At 44.5% G+C, this 15291-nt stretch overlaps 2 protein-coding genes across 2 annotated transcripts; both read right to left on the bottom strand.

Annotated features, from left to right (window-relative positions):
• Positions 1 to 799: 799 nt before the first annotated feature.
• Positions 800 to 6590, bottom strand: LOC311047518 (uncharacterized protein). The gene is made up of 5 exons (XM_084060260.1): positions 6469 to 6590; positions 6073 to 6372; positions 2594 to 2926; positions 2328 to 2419; positions 800 to 2183 (listed from the first exon to the last, which is right to left on the bottom strand). The coding sequence occupies exons 1-5, from the start codon at positions 6584 to 6586 to the stop codon at positions 1845 to 1847; spliced, it is 1182 nt and encodes a 393-aa protein (XP_083916386.1). The 5' UTR covers positions 6587 to 6590; the 3' UTR covers positions 800 to 1844.
• A 4-nt stretch (positions 6591 to 6594) lies between these two features.
• Positions 6595 to 14244, bottom strand: LOC311047889 (scavenger receptor cysteine-rich type 1 protein M130-like; the record flags this gene model as incomplete). Its single annotated transcript, XM_084060838.1, has 7 exons — positions 13978 to 14244; positions 12222 to 12527; positions 11815 to 12132; positions 7553 to 7858; positions 7161 to 7460; positions 6659 to 6774; positions 6595 to 6600 (listed from the first exon to the last, which is right to left on the bottom strand). Exons 1-7 carry the CDS (start codon positions 14093 to 14095, stop codon positions 6595 to 6597), a joined length of 1470 nt encoding a protein of 489 aa, XP_083916964.1. The 5' UTR covers positions 14096 to 14244.
• Between the last annotated feature and the right edge of the window lie 1047 nt (positions 14245 to 15291).

Below are 15291 nucleotides of genomic sequence, written 5' to 3' on the forward strand. Positions count from 1 at the left end.
TACATGAATGACATATTATGATACCAATCACAATCGCCATGAATGGAATATACGTTTGTATATTAATTTATTTAACCCATACCGAGCTATGCGCGTTGGAGTTACACTAAAATAAAGCCGTCATGTAGGCTATTCCCATTTCCCAGTGAGACTCGGACCGTCGGACGGGCGAGTCCCGTCCCGCTCCGCATTAATGAGAGATAGCCTGGAGAGAAAATTAATGGATGAAGGCTGGTGTGTGTTGGACCATGGGTTAAATGTCTGATCTCCCGGTGGCCATGAAAATATAACAGCAGCGCCGCTGCACCGGTCTAAACTCCCAAAAGTGCCCTCGCAGAAGCACTCGTCGTATATTTTGAAAATAGCAGATCTACAAGCTCACAACGCCTCGCGATGCTACGCTGGCTTGTGAGCTTGTAGATCTGCTATTTTCAATGGAGCCAGATCTGCAATCTTATCTGAACGACTGTTAAAGCAGTTTGTTTAAATTACTTTATAAAATGTTATATTTTCACAGGGATTATTTCTTAGTGTAGATATACATTTAGGAGTGGATTATGTGTCCAGATGCCTGTCAGACAGTCAGACAATGCTGCTCCACAGGTCTAGGATGGAATAAACGGGTACAGCCAACGTCAACAACTGCTAGCGATCAGACGTGAGATTTCTGCGTACGGTAGGATGAATCCAACGTCAGGATATATTGATAAATGCCAAAAGGTGCTGTGATCTCGTCATACGCCCATTATTTGGTCTGAGATACCAATGCCTCAGAGCCGAAGGAGGCTTCTACCTTTATATGTCTATGGTTTTAGGGATAAGGATGGTGGCACAAAATTGCAACTTGGCCACGGGAACGCCCCTTAAGTTATCCAATAAAAACATTAAGATGTATTGTTCATAACAAGCCTCGTTTAAAAACACCAATCAAACAGCAATGTTTCCCAATATAAAAAAGACACAATGCATGATTGTAATTAACAATAAAATGTCACCTGTCAGGTGATAAGAAGCGGCCTGCTCACTCCTCATAAATTGAAGGAAGCATGAGCTCAGTTCGGGGCTCTACTCAGGCTGGCAGAGGGAGAGTAGCGCCCAGGATTACAAGCTTAGGCAATTGGCACTGGGTGAAAAAATGGGTTACAAAAATTGTGGGATACAAATTTAAAGAAACAAAAAACAATACAATTACAATAATACCTTATTATATAACAGATACTCAAAAGCAGTGTTCAAAACATATAATACTTAAACATCTAAAAGTAAGAAGTTAATTATATAAAGAAATCTATATACATAATTTATTAACACATCTCCACATTCTATTGTGCCAATAGAAGCAAATGTAATGAGATCAATAGTTGTGTAGCTCAGACTGATGGTTCACTGTGTGACAATCTATGACCTGAATGACTAATGAACAATGACAGAAACACCTGGGTGGCATTGACATGTATTGTGTACAGTAGGATCAATAGATGCATTTATTGATAACTAATTACTGATAGTTATAATGACTTGATGAAACACCATGAGGGTGAAGACAGACACGGTCCAATGTGATCTGATCTTCAAACACAGAGCTCTTGTTCCCTGTAGGTGTCATTGTCATCTGACTTGTATCCTCATGAATGTTCTCACTGAAGACTTTATCTGCCTCTTCTAGACCTCACTTGGTCTTTCTGCTACATTTACAGTTCAGTGTAAATGTTCAAACATTGACTGAGGTGATGGACAGTTATGTGATGGATGTGACATGAACTCCTTAGAGATCCACCTCATACACGTGGTGTCCTGGTTCTTCACTGGGTCCAGCTTCAGACCCTCCTGGCAGATCTATGTCGTCATACTGCGTATTCTGTCTCTTCACTGGGTCCAGCTTCAGACCCTCCTGGTAGATCTATGTCATCATACTGGTCGTATTCTGTCTCTTCACTGGGTCCAGCTTCACACCCTCCCGGTAGATCTATGTCATCATACTGGTCGTATTCTGTCTCTTCACTGGGTCCAGCTTCAGACCTTCCTTGGAGGTTTATCTCTTCATACTGGTGGTATTCTGTCTCTTCACTGGGTCCAGCTTCAGCATCGGAACCAACAGTGTTGTAATAAACCACCTCAACGTTCTCCCGTCCTACATTATAATAAACTCTGGTCTCCACTCCTGCTCTCCGCCCTCTGTTGGCCTGGAGAAACACAGCAGCACACAACTTGATCTTACTGGATCAGATCAGGTTCTCTTCAATACAAACAGTGGAACTACTTAATTTATATTCTGGTCTGGTATTGAATGAAGATGAATACAGATTGAATAAAGACGTATACATTACCTTCCAGACACGATAGAGGACATAGCTTATCACCGCCAACAGCAGCAGCATTATGACTGTAACTTTGAGGATGTTAGATGTCAGATGAGAAGCTGTGAGAGAAAATATTTTACAACATCAAACATTAAGTAAAGATCAACTCTCATTAAAAAGTGTATTTGATGTCATTATTTAACATTTGTTATTTTATGTCAATCCTGCTTTATGTATTTTTGCTTGATTGAGTTTCATATTGTGACTTGAAAAGTCAATGTAATTCTGGTTACCTGTGACAGTGACAGAGAGGAACTGGCTCTCATAGTAGAAGTCATTTGAGTAAACATTGATGTGATAAATACAGCTGTAGTTCCCTTGGTGGGTGTGGTTTGCTACAGGAAGCAGGAAGTTGGCAGAGTGATTGACAGCTGGCTGGGTGTAGTTGTGTGTTGTGTTGGATCCAGTGAAGGTGAGGTGAAAGGAACCTCCTGGGTACTGTGGCTGGATGGAGCAGCTGATGGAGAAGCTGGAACCCTCCATCGCCTTTGGCCCCTGATGCTGGCCCTCAGAAACCCCGTTCATGAAGGAGGAGAAGAAGGTGATGTTTGGATTAAACGGCAGATCTGTAACAAGACAGAGGTGATTGACTGATACAACAGATGTATAAACAGAGAGAGAAAATGATAAGGTCAAATGAGAGAAAGATCAAAAGATTGGAAATAAGTTATAATAATACTTCCACTTCCACTACACGGTCCATCCCTTGTCGTGGGGTGGTGGCTTGAGTGCCTCAGTGACCCAGAGAGCTATGCCAGCGGGTGCATGGGCACCTGGCAGGGCCACCCATGCTGGACAGGTCAAAGGGTAGAGGTGAGACAAATTGGACCAACCTCACCCAGAGGTTAAATGGGTTTGCGTAGGGCTAACAACCCTACCTGGAAAAAAAGTATGTTACAAAAGCATCTACGAAAATTCAAAACCAACTCGACCTGGGAAAGGAAGGGCTCCCACACAGGAGGCTCATGACGTCGTGCAGTGAAAGCCAAAAGGAAGCTGTAAGGCCGATCCCCCTCCTAACCCCCAGGAAAACCACCAGAATTGCCACATGGAACATCAGGATGATGTACGAAAAGGGGAAGACAGTCCAGGTAGCACAGGAGATGAGGAACTACAACATCTCTCTCCTCGGCTTGTGTGAGACAAGGTGGCTACAAGCAGGGCAACTGAGACTGACATCTGGAGAGATGGTGCTCTACTCCGGTCATACAGAAGAAGGTGCCCCACACACGGAAGGGGTGGCCCTGATGCTGGCTCCGGAGGCACAGCGCTCTCTCATTGGTTGGGAACCAGTGAACTCAAGAATCATCACCGCCAAGTTCACCACTAAGAAGGACAACATCAAGCTATCCATCATTCAGTGCTACGCGCCGACAAACGACACCAAAGACGAGAAGAAAGACGATTTCTATGAACAACTGCAGGCTGTACTGGACAGACAGAGAAAAAGACATCACCATCCTCATGGGTGATTTCAACGCCAAGATAAGAGCCAACAGCACAGGCTACGAAGACATCATGGGCGTACATGGATTGGGGCAGATGAACGAAAATGGAGAAAGGTTTGCAGACCTGTGCTCCCTCAACCAACTGGTAATAGGAGGCAGCATCTTCCCCCACAAACGTATCCACAAGGCCACATGGAGATCGCCAGATCAAGTTACGGAAAATCAAATAGACCATATTTGCATCAACAGAAAGTTCAGGAGGTCATGGCAAGATGTGCGAGTCAAGAGAGGGGCAGACGTGGCATCAGACCATCACCTTGTGCTGACTGTCATAAAACTACGTCTGAAGAAGTACGCCACAACCACCAGCGCAAGGACCAGATATGACGTTGGACTTCTCAGGAACAAAGAAATACAGAGCAGATTCCAGATCAGCCTTTCCAAAAGATACCAGCAACTACAGGAACAGGATGAAGACACAGATGCGGACATAGAGACTCAATGGCAGCACTCAAAAACGTTGTGGCTGGACACCTGCAAAGAAATATTGGGAAAAAAAGAAGACAAAACACAAGGAATGGGTCTCAATGGAAACACTCCAGAAACTGAAGGAAAGAAAGGAGAGGAAAGAGAAACTGAACACAAGCAAAACAAGATCAGCAAAAGTAAGGGCACAGGAAGAATACACCCAAGCCAATAAAGAGGTGAAGAATAGCATCAAGAAGGATAAAAGAGATCACATACACAACCTAGCCAAACAAGCAGAAACAGCGGCAGGGCAAGGCAACTTGAAAGACCTCTATATGATCACTAGGAAGTTAGCAGGCAAGTTCCAACAGACAGACAAACTGGTAAAAGACAAACATGGAAACCCACTCACAACAACCGAGGAGCAGCGGAAAAGATGGGCCGAACATTTCAAAGAACTACCAAACCAACCAGCCCCGACAGAGCCAGTGGACATTACACCAGCGGAGAGAACACTTCCAATAAACTGTGATAAACCCAATCTGCAGGACCAGATGAAATACCAGCAGAAGTCATCAAGGCCGACTTGAAGACTGTGGTGGACATGCTTCATAGCCTCTTCACCAAGATCTGGGAGGAAGAAAAGATTCCAGAAGAATGGAAAGATGGAATCATTATCAAACTACCAAAAAAGGGAGATCTCACCAACTGCAACAACTACAGAGGAATAATGCTTCTATCAGTACCGGGAAAAGTTCTCAACAGAATTATACTGGACAGAATGAGTGCAGCAGTTGATCCCATGCTGCGAGACCAGCAGGCAGGCTTCCGGAGCAACAGATCTTGTACGGACCAGATCGCCACCCTGCGCATCATCATCGAGCAATCCATCAAATGGAACTCCCCATTATATACAAACTTCATAGACTATGAAAAAGCCTTGGACAGCGTGGATAGAGAGACTCTGTGGAAACTGTTGAGGCATTACGGTATCCCAGAGAAAATCATCACCCTGATTCAAAACACCTATCAAGGAACGTCATGCAAAGTTTTACATGCAGGCCAACTGTCAGAGAGTTTTGAGGTCAAGACTGGTGTGCGTCAGGGATGCCTTCAATCACCCTTCCTCTTCCTCCTAGTCATAGACTGGATTATGAAGACCACCACAAAAGGAACGAAGAACGGCATACAGTGGACCCTATGGACACAACTGAATGACCTCGACTTTGCTGATGACCTGGCTCTCCTGTCACACAACTACAACCAGATGCAGGACAAGACAACTAAGCTGGCAAATACATCCCTTGATGTATTTCCACACCTGGAGCGGGACACTGAGGCGGAGCTCAAGAGACAAGGAACCAGCTGGGGGGAGGCAGAAAGGACAGCCCAAAGCCGTGTTGGATGGAGAAGAGTCGTAGATGGCCTATGCTCCACTGGGAGCGATGGGCCTAAGTAAGTAAGTAAGTAAGTAAGTAAGTAAGTATAATAATAAACATCATTGGCTCTAAATAGACTGATGACTCAATGTGACAACATCAAGACTCATGTAAAGATCTGCAATAATCAGCTCATTTATTAAGAATCATGAGTACTTTTGTCTTTTAAAAATTAAATCACATTTCAAATCAAACGTTAGGTAGGTTCTCAGTTATCCTAAAACTGAAGTGAATGTGGAAACACTGTGCAGACAGACAGACAGACAGACAGACAGACAGACAGACAGACAGACAGACAGACAGACAGACAGATAATAATGTATATACAGTATGCCATTGAGGAAGTCACTGTTTTACCTGAACAGATCACCTCCAGTCTGGCATTGGAATTACCAGATACCTTTGTTCCACACTCTCTCAGTGAAGAATCAGACCCAACACAGGAAGATGAAATCCACCAAACAGGTTCACGTGTAAAACCAGAATTCCACTTTCTTGAAAAAGCAGAGCCACAGTCCAGCTGTCTACACACTACAGATGATGACTTCAAGTTCCAGTCAGACCAACCATCCACTGGTCTCCACTCTTCCTGGTGTTTCATCTCAAGTATACCAATGCAGTTACTGATTCCACCCACCAACCTGACATCAGCAGACTCTGTACAGAGACAAGAGGGTAAACATCAGAGAAAAAAGTTATATTAATTTCATTAGAAAATGATCATCCAAACCAAAAATATAGTTTGTATTTTACCTAAGCAGGTGAGTTCAACAGTCTTATTAGGTGAGCTGGTGTTTCTAGTTGAGTCTGAAGTTCTACAGTCCAGGAGAACAGTCTCGTTGCTGTCACACTGGAACTCTTTGGTCCACATTGAAGCGTTCACTTCTGAATAGAGCGCCCCCAGGAGGACTGAAGGAGCCCCACAGCCAAGCTCCCGACAGACGACCTCTGCATCCTGCTGGTCAAAGTCACCTTCATACACTGAGACCCACGACTGATTAGACTTCACCTCCACTCTGCCTGAACACAAACTAGTCCCATTCACCAACCTCACTGACTCTGGAGAGAGAGAGAGAGAGAGAGAGAGAGAGAGAGAGAGAGAGAGAGAGTGAGAGAGTGAGAGAGTGAGAGAGTGAGAGAGAGAGAGAGAGAGAGAGACCTGATGTTCAAACTAAACTAAACAATACAATTTTCTACCTGAATACAGATGATAGTTGCCGTCACAGACCCACGATAATCTTGAGATATATGTGTTATTGTGATATCACGATAATGACAATATTGTTACATCCCCATCCCCTCAAGACAATATATACAGTAAAAATACACAAACACATTACTTTTTAGTTCTAAACCTCCTGGGGGGTGCAGAACCCAGGGCTGTAAAATAAACTGTAAATATTACTGATGTTGTAGTACTAATAGTAGTAGTAGTAGCTTGTTACCTGAACAGATCACCTCCAGTATGTACAAGGAAGTAGCAGACATCTGTGTTCCACACTCCCTCAGTGAAGACTCAGACCCAACACAGGAAGATGTAATCCTCCACGTAGGTTTATGTGTAGAACCAGAACTCCTTTCTGTTGAAACAGCAGAGCCACAGTCCAGCTGTCTACACACGACAGATGATGACTTCAGGTTCCAGGCAGACCAACCATCCACTGGTCTCCATTCTCCCTGGTGTTTCATCTCCAGTAGACCAGTACAGTTATTGGTTCCTTCCACCAACCTGACATCATCAGATTCTGTAGAGACAAGAAAGTAAACGTAAAAAAACTAAACTATTATGTTCATTATAAAATGATAACCTAAACCTAAAGTATAGTTTGTATTCTACCTGAGCAGGTGAGTTCAACTGTCTTGTTAGGTGAGCTGGTGTTTCTAGTTGAGTTTGAGGTTCTACAGTCCAGGAGAGCAGACTCGTTACCTTCACACTGGAAGTTTCCGGCCCACATTGGAGTGTTTACTTCTCCATAGAGCGCCCCCTGGAGGACTGAAGGAGCCCCACAGCCAAGCTCCCTACAGACCACCTCTGCAGCCTGCTGATCAAAGTCACCTTCATACACTGAGACCCACGACTGATTAGACTTCACCTCCACTCTGCCTGAACACACACTAGTCCCATTCACCAACCTCACTGACTCTGGAGAGAGAGAGAGAGAGAGAGAGAGAGAGAGAGAGAGAGAGAGAGAGAGAGAGAGAGAGAGAGAGAGAATTTAGAAGATCATTTTATGAATCCACTATTGAATATAAATATGAATCCATTATGGATGCATTTTGAAATGCATCCATAATGGAACAGCAATTGGCAGTGAGGCAGCAGACAACCACCACCAAGCAGTAGCCAGCCACCAGGCCCACCACCAGGCAGCAGCCACCAGGCCAGGCAGCAGCCACCAGGCCAGGAGCAGCCACCACCACCAGGCAGCAGCTACAGCACCAACGTTGATCAACCGCAATAGGCACAGTTCTGGGCCTATGTCGGTAAGTGTTGTTCCCAGTTGGACCTCCTGTGTTTATTGGTTCTGCTCAAGCCTATTCTCTGCTGTGGGTTCCCGTTGTGGAACCCTTGCGAGTACGTTTTGCCCCGAGCTGCTATCTGCCTAGGCCTACTACTCCTGATAGTAGCTTACTACTAAACCTACGACCCCTTTTACTCGCCATAGACTGTTTTCTTTCCCCAGCGACCACCACCAGACTGGACCTGTGTCAACAAAATATGTCTCAACTCACCTCGCCATCCGGATGCAACAGCTGTCACCGTCTGTCTCAGAAAATGTCCATACTACAGGAAAGAATATCCATCCTCTATGCTGACAGAAAGGAAGAACGGGACACCAACTCTGTGGTGTCGTGCGGCTCGGATGACGCCACTTCCACCGCCAGAGTTTTGGACTCAACCGTCCCGGACACCCGGTCTGCAGACGACCGGCTCCACTTAGGAGTTAAACCTAAGGCCCCGAGATGCCCCATCACCAGAGAATTGGACACTACTGTCCCAGACATTAAGGCTGCAAATTATCGGATCAAGTTGGCACTCGGAGCCAAGCCCAAAGCCCCAAGATGCTCCACTCCCAGGGACCAGTGGAGTACAGTGGTGAAAAATGGGCGAAAAAGTGGGAGGTCATCAGCCCATGCCATCCCACCAGTGCTCCAATTGTCAAATAGGTTTGACACACTGGACGAGAGGGAGCTTCCCCCACTCACCAGTTACCACAGCCCCCCATCCACGCATTCAGTCCATCTCTGTTCCCCACAGTGTTCAGCGACGTGCCCCTAGTACCGTGCATTTCACACCCTGTCCTGGAGCCCAACCCTCGGCTCTGATGTCCAGGCCAGAGGGGGCACGCTCCCCGCAGCGCATGCCATCCTCTGTAGCGGCACCCTCGGGTCAGAGTCAGACCCCTAGGCCCCCTCCCTCCCCTGACACGCTGATCATCGGTGACTCTATAGTCAGAAATGTTTAATTAAAAACGACCACAACATACTTTTCCCCCGGTGCCAAAGTTTTGGATATGACAAAACCACTGGTCCCATCTATTCTGAATAAGCATCCTCACGCCAAAAACGTTGTGGTCCACGTAGGTGTAAATGATATAGTTTCTAAACAAAGTGAAAAACTAAAATATCATTTTAACACCCTTTTTAAGGTACTCAGAGATTGCAGCAAAAATACTTTTATCTCCGGGCCAATCCCCTCCTTCCGTCGAGGCATGGGGAGTTTCAGCAGGCTGCTTAGTCTCCATTCATGGCTCCAGGTGGAATGCTCCATACACAACATCCATTACATTGATAATTTTAATCTTTGCTGGGAGCAAGCGTCTTTTTTTCAACAGAGATGGTCTTCACCTGGGCGGCATTGGCTCAGGGGTAGAGTGGCCGGGTAGAGTGAACTGGAAAACCGCAAGGTTCCCAGTTCGATCCCGGGCTGGGGCGCTCCCCTAGAGTTAGTGTCGAAGTGTCCTTGAGCAAGATGCTGAACCCCTAATTGCTCCCGATGAGCAGGTTGGTGCCTTGCATGGTTTCCTCCGCCATCGGTGTATGAATGTGTGTGTGAATGGGTTAATGGCACAATCAATGTAAAGCGCTTCGGATAGAAGCGCTATATAAATGCACCATTTACCATTTACCATTTTCACCCTAGTCCACAGGGCTCCTATGCCTTGGCTGCAAACATTTTCCACGCTGTTTCCATCGCAGCACATATATGACAATCATGTAATGCAACACACCTGCGCACCCTGTACAAAATAACAACGCCAGTCGCTGAAGGAAGTTCTTCTTCGCTTATTCTGAAATCCCCCATTCAGCTCACTAGCTTCACCTATGTGCAACCTCTATGTAATAAACAGAAATCTGCTATGTCTGAACTATATATTCACCCCCACATTGCTGTACTTAATTCATCCCCCATATTGCTGTACTTAATTCATATTTACCACGCCTGCCTCGGCATATATCAAGGCCACATGGGGTTATAGCAAATCATCTTATTAATATCACTTCACAACCACCTACTTTACCTCTACCACCTGGCTTGGTAGGCCTACCCACACCAATTCTAAATGACCCATACAACTTCAAAAACAGAAAGGGCCTGGGTCTGGTCCATTTAAACATCAGAAGCATATTAAAGCGTCATGAATTAGATCACTTGAAAATTCTGGTCTCTCAGGCTGATCCAGATAGTGACTCTGATCTAGCTTTATAAGTTTTTTGTTGCCAGACCCAAGGGCTTAGCCTACATGAGGCTTTGTACCCGTTTTCTCCATACATGGGCATGCCCCCTTTGTCCTTAGGCCCCAGCCATAAGTCTGTCCCCCTTTCGTCCATACATGGGCATGTTTTGTTCCTGTTTTCTCCATACATGGGCATGCCCCATTTGTCCTTAGGCCCCAGCCATAAAAGTCTGTCCCCCTTTCGTCCATACATGGGCATGTTTTGTACCTGTTTTCTCCATACATGGGCATGCCCCCTTTGTCCTTAGGCCCCAGCCATAAAAGTCTGTCCCCCTTTCGTCCATATATGGGCATACACAGGCTGACACGTCATGTGAAGTCCGGCTTATAAAAGTCTGTCCCCCTTTCGTCCATACATGGGCATAGACACATGGGCATCTGCCGGGTCTGGCAGAACCAGGTCTCCTGGTCTTGTTAGAATAGATAGAATTGGTCGAGCAGGTGGCGTTGTTATATATGTCACAGTGAGATTGGCATTCCAGGGAGATTGGAAGTGGAGCGCTTGTTTTTAGGTTCGGGACGGGGCTGCGATGCGAGGACGGCGACGACGACAACAACATGGATATACATACATACCAGCCTCAGTGGCGCACTTTGATAGTCATTGGACTCCCCATCCACTATCACTGGGAGTCTGGGTTTGACTCCCGCTTGGGACATTACTTTTTCAAACAACCGCGGACTACTTTTTTTTGCCGATAAAGTATAGTATATATATTTGGACCATGACGGAGGCGCGCCGACTCAACAGACCTTGAGGCCGAGGAAGTCGCGCCCAAGCGCCTCCAGGCGCGAGTGCCCGCGACGACTGGCTGATGGTCTGCTAGTCGACTGAGCGCACAGAATCGTAAATGATGTGCGTTGACTGCGTTTGCCCCTCTATGGTTTGCCCCAACTGCCACTCGCTGCACTAACATACATAGCCCGCCCCGCCCCCTCAGGCTCGCCCCCTTGTGCTTCGCGTATGTGTGTGTGCGCGCATGCATGTTTGCGTTATTCTTTTATTGCCCTCTAGCGTTGGTTCTACAGAATTGCCTGGGGCGCGGACTGGCGGTGAAAATAAGCACTTCTTTTCCATTCTCCCTGGAATGCCAATCTCCCTGTAACATATATACCCCCCCCCCCCCCACACACACACACACACACACACACACACACACACACACACGAATGCATCCACACGCGTATGCACACACGAACACATGCAAACTGATAAAATGATGAATGGATAGTAAGACATAAATAAACAGATGGAGAGGGCAATATAGACAGACAGACAGACAGACAGACAGACAGACAGACAGATTAAATGAGAGACTGTAAAGATTGCTGTCATTGTTCAAGTCATTGTTTGCGTTACCTGAACAGATCACTGTGGGTCTGCCTGTAATCAAACCTTTCCGTTTGATACTAAAAGTCTCCATTATGACACAGTCGCTCAGTGAAGACTCAGAACCAGCACAGTAAGGTGTAATCCTCCATACAGGTTGATGTGTAAAACCAGAACTCCTTTCTGTTGAAACAGCAGAGCCACAGTCCAGCTGTCTACACACCACAGATGATGACTTCAGGTTCCAGTGAAACCCACCATCCACTGGCCTCCATTCTCCCTGGTGTTTCATCTCCAGTTTACCAGTACAGTTACTGACTCCTCCCACCAACCTGACATTATCAATCACTGTAAAGAGTCAATAGAGTAAACATTAATGCAATGCAATTACTGTTATAGAATATTAATCCAAAGCAAGAAAATATCTGGTCTATTACCCAAACAGGTGAGTTCAACAGTCGTGTTAGGTGAGCTGGTGTTACTAGTTGAGTTTGAGGTTCCACAGTCCAGGAGAAAAGACTCATTGCCTTCACACTGGAACTCTTTTGTCCACATTGGAGTGTCAACTTCTTCATAGAGCGCCCCCTGGAGGATTGAAGGAGCCCCACAGCCAAGCTCCATACAGACCACCTCTGCATCCTGCTGGTCAAAGTCACCTTCATACACTGAGACCCACGACTGATTAGACTTCACCTCCACTCTGCCTGAACACACACTAGTCCCCTTCACCAACCTTACTGACTCTGGAGAGAGAGAGGGAGAGAGGTTTCGAATAAATGAGAAACAATAGCATCCAGTCTCGCGCAAAGATAAATAATTGTTACTTAAAAGATTACATTATTTAACCACCACAGAGGATACATGATTACTACATGAAAGCATTATAGGGAGAGATTTATTGCATAGTATGGAGAGAGAGTAAGCATTATAATTTAAAAGATTTATGTATTTAACCACAACAATGGATACAGGAATCTTTAAAGAATGCATCTGGAACTCTACATACTCTATTAAGTATAAACATAGATCTGCTCTACTATCAAGTCATGTGACTCAATATGCATGTATCTAGTAAAGAAAACCTTCACGAGACAACTTAAATAACAAATGGAGAACTCCAGATGAACAGAAATGGCACATTCTAAATGCATTTTGATAATGACACAACTTTTAAAAGCCACACAGACATGCAGATATAGAGGGACAGATGAACAGTAGAGACAAGCTATAGAGTGCGTGTGTGAGAGAGAGAGAGAGAGAGAGAGAGAGAGAGAGAGAGAGAGAGAGAGAGAGAGAGAGAGAGAGAGAGAGAGAGAGAGAGAGAGAGAGAGAGAGAGCAATGATATAAGAGAGTGCAAAGATTAGTGTCATTGTTGAAGTAATTGTTTTACCTGAACAGTTCACCATCAGTGTGACAGTGGAATCATAAGACTTTACTGGTCCACACTCCATCAGTGAAGACTCAGAGCCAACACAGGAAGATGGAATCACCCATCCAGCTTGACGTGTAGAAATAGAAGTAAATTCTGTTGAGACAGCAAAGCCACAGTCCAGCTGTCTACACACTACAGATGATGACATCCTGTTCCAGTCAAACCAAGCCAACAATGGTCTCCACTGTCCTTGGTGTTTCATCTCCAGTATGCCACTACAGTTACTGGTTCCTCCCACCAGCCTGACATCATCAGACTCTGTACAGAAAATAAGCGGTAAAAAGCATTACTTTAATTAAAATATCTTCAGGACTGTAATCTATTTTCAGTTATTCTTTCATCTTTGTTTACCTGTTGAGTTGTGTGTTGGTTTAACCTGGAGAACTGAGGAGAAAAATCATCAAATAAATGAGTTTCACTGTAACAGAGTACATGGATCCTCTCTACCAATACAGCAGCTTATTGTTGTGTCGGAATACAGGACAATATGTCCTTTGATACTCCTGTTTGATGATATGTATTTGATATTCAAAGGCTGGGAATGAGTGAATGATGAAATGTATGACTTATATAAAAACAGATGAAAATAACATGTATACAGGAATAAAAATTACAGTTTGTTTATAACAAACAACATTAATTGAATTGAGAGATGTCATAATTTAATGTTAACAACCTATTATGCAGCATTTTCATCACATAAAATACTTCATATTTTGGCAAGTAATAATCCAAGTTTCCAAAGTTTAAAGTCTCTTACCTAAGCAGGTGAGTTCAACAGTCTTATTAGGTGAGCTGGTATTTCTAGTTGAGTCTGAGGTTCCACAGTCCAGGAGAACAGACTCATTGCTTTTACAATGGAACTCTTTGGTCCACATTGGAGTGTTTACTTCTGCATAGAGCGCCCCCTGGAGTACTGAAGGGACCCCACAGCCAAGCTCCCTACAGACCACCTCTGCATCCTGCTGGTCAAAGTCACCTTCATACACTGAGACCCACGACTGATTAGACTTCACCTCCACTCTGCCTGAACACACACTAGTCCCATTCACAAACCTCACTGAGAGAGAGAGAGAGAGAGAGAGAGAGAGAGAGAGAGAGAGAGAGAGAGAGAGAGAGAGGAATGCATAATTTAGGAAAAAAAATAACAAAAAGCTCCCATCGTATGCAGTGTTCATTATAATTTAAAATATGAAGTTATTTAACCACAGCAGAAGTTACATGAATCTTATATGAATGCATATGGAACTTTAAACACATCAGATGCAAGTTGTTTAACTGTACCTCTGTACACATAGAGAGAAATACAAATATTAAATGTTACATATTACCTAAAATTAATAGATACGCAACAATATACATTTCTAACAGTAAGCCCATAAACAAACTGAATTAATAATTCAATACTCAAAGAGAAAGACGATAACTAACATGAAACAATGTCCTCCCCTAGAGCTCATATACGTCTAACTAACATGAAACAATGTCCTCCTCTAGAGCTCATATACGTCTAACTAACATGAAACAATGTCCTCCTCTAGAGCTCATATACGTCTAACTAACATGAAACAATGTCCTCCTCTAGAGCTCATATACGTCTAACTAACATGAAACAATGTCCTCCTCTAGAGCTCATATACGTCTAACATGAAACAATATCCTCCTCTAGAGCTCATATACGTCTAACTAACATGAAACAATGTCCTCTAGAGCTCATATACGTCTACCTAACATGAAACAATGTCCTCCTCTAGAGCTCATATACGTCTAACTAACATGAAACAATGTCCTCCTCTAGAGCTCATATACGTCTAACTAACATGAAACAATGTCCTCTAGAGCTCATATACGTCTAACTAACATGAAACAATATCCTCCTCTAGAGCTCATATACGTCTAACTAACATGAAACAATGTCCTCCTCTAGAGCTCATATACGTCTAAGCGCCATTCTCTAAGTCTAAGACTTGACTAGAGCTCATATACGTCTAAGCTAACAAGTCTAAGACCTGGCCACAAGACACCATAACCCATTAAGACCTGAAGCCGATTCTAAAAAAAACAGTTTTCTGAA

Source organism: Gymnoscopelus microlampas (genome assembly GCF_963454915.1).
Source record: "Gymnoscopelus microlampas genome assembly, chromosome: 6".
NCBI lineage: Eukaryota > Metazoa > Chordata > Actinopteri > Myctophiformes > Myctophidae > Gymnoscopelus > Gymnoscopelus microlampas.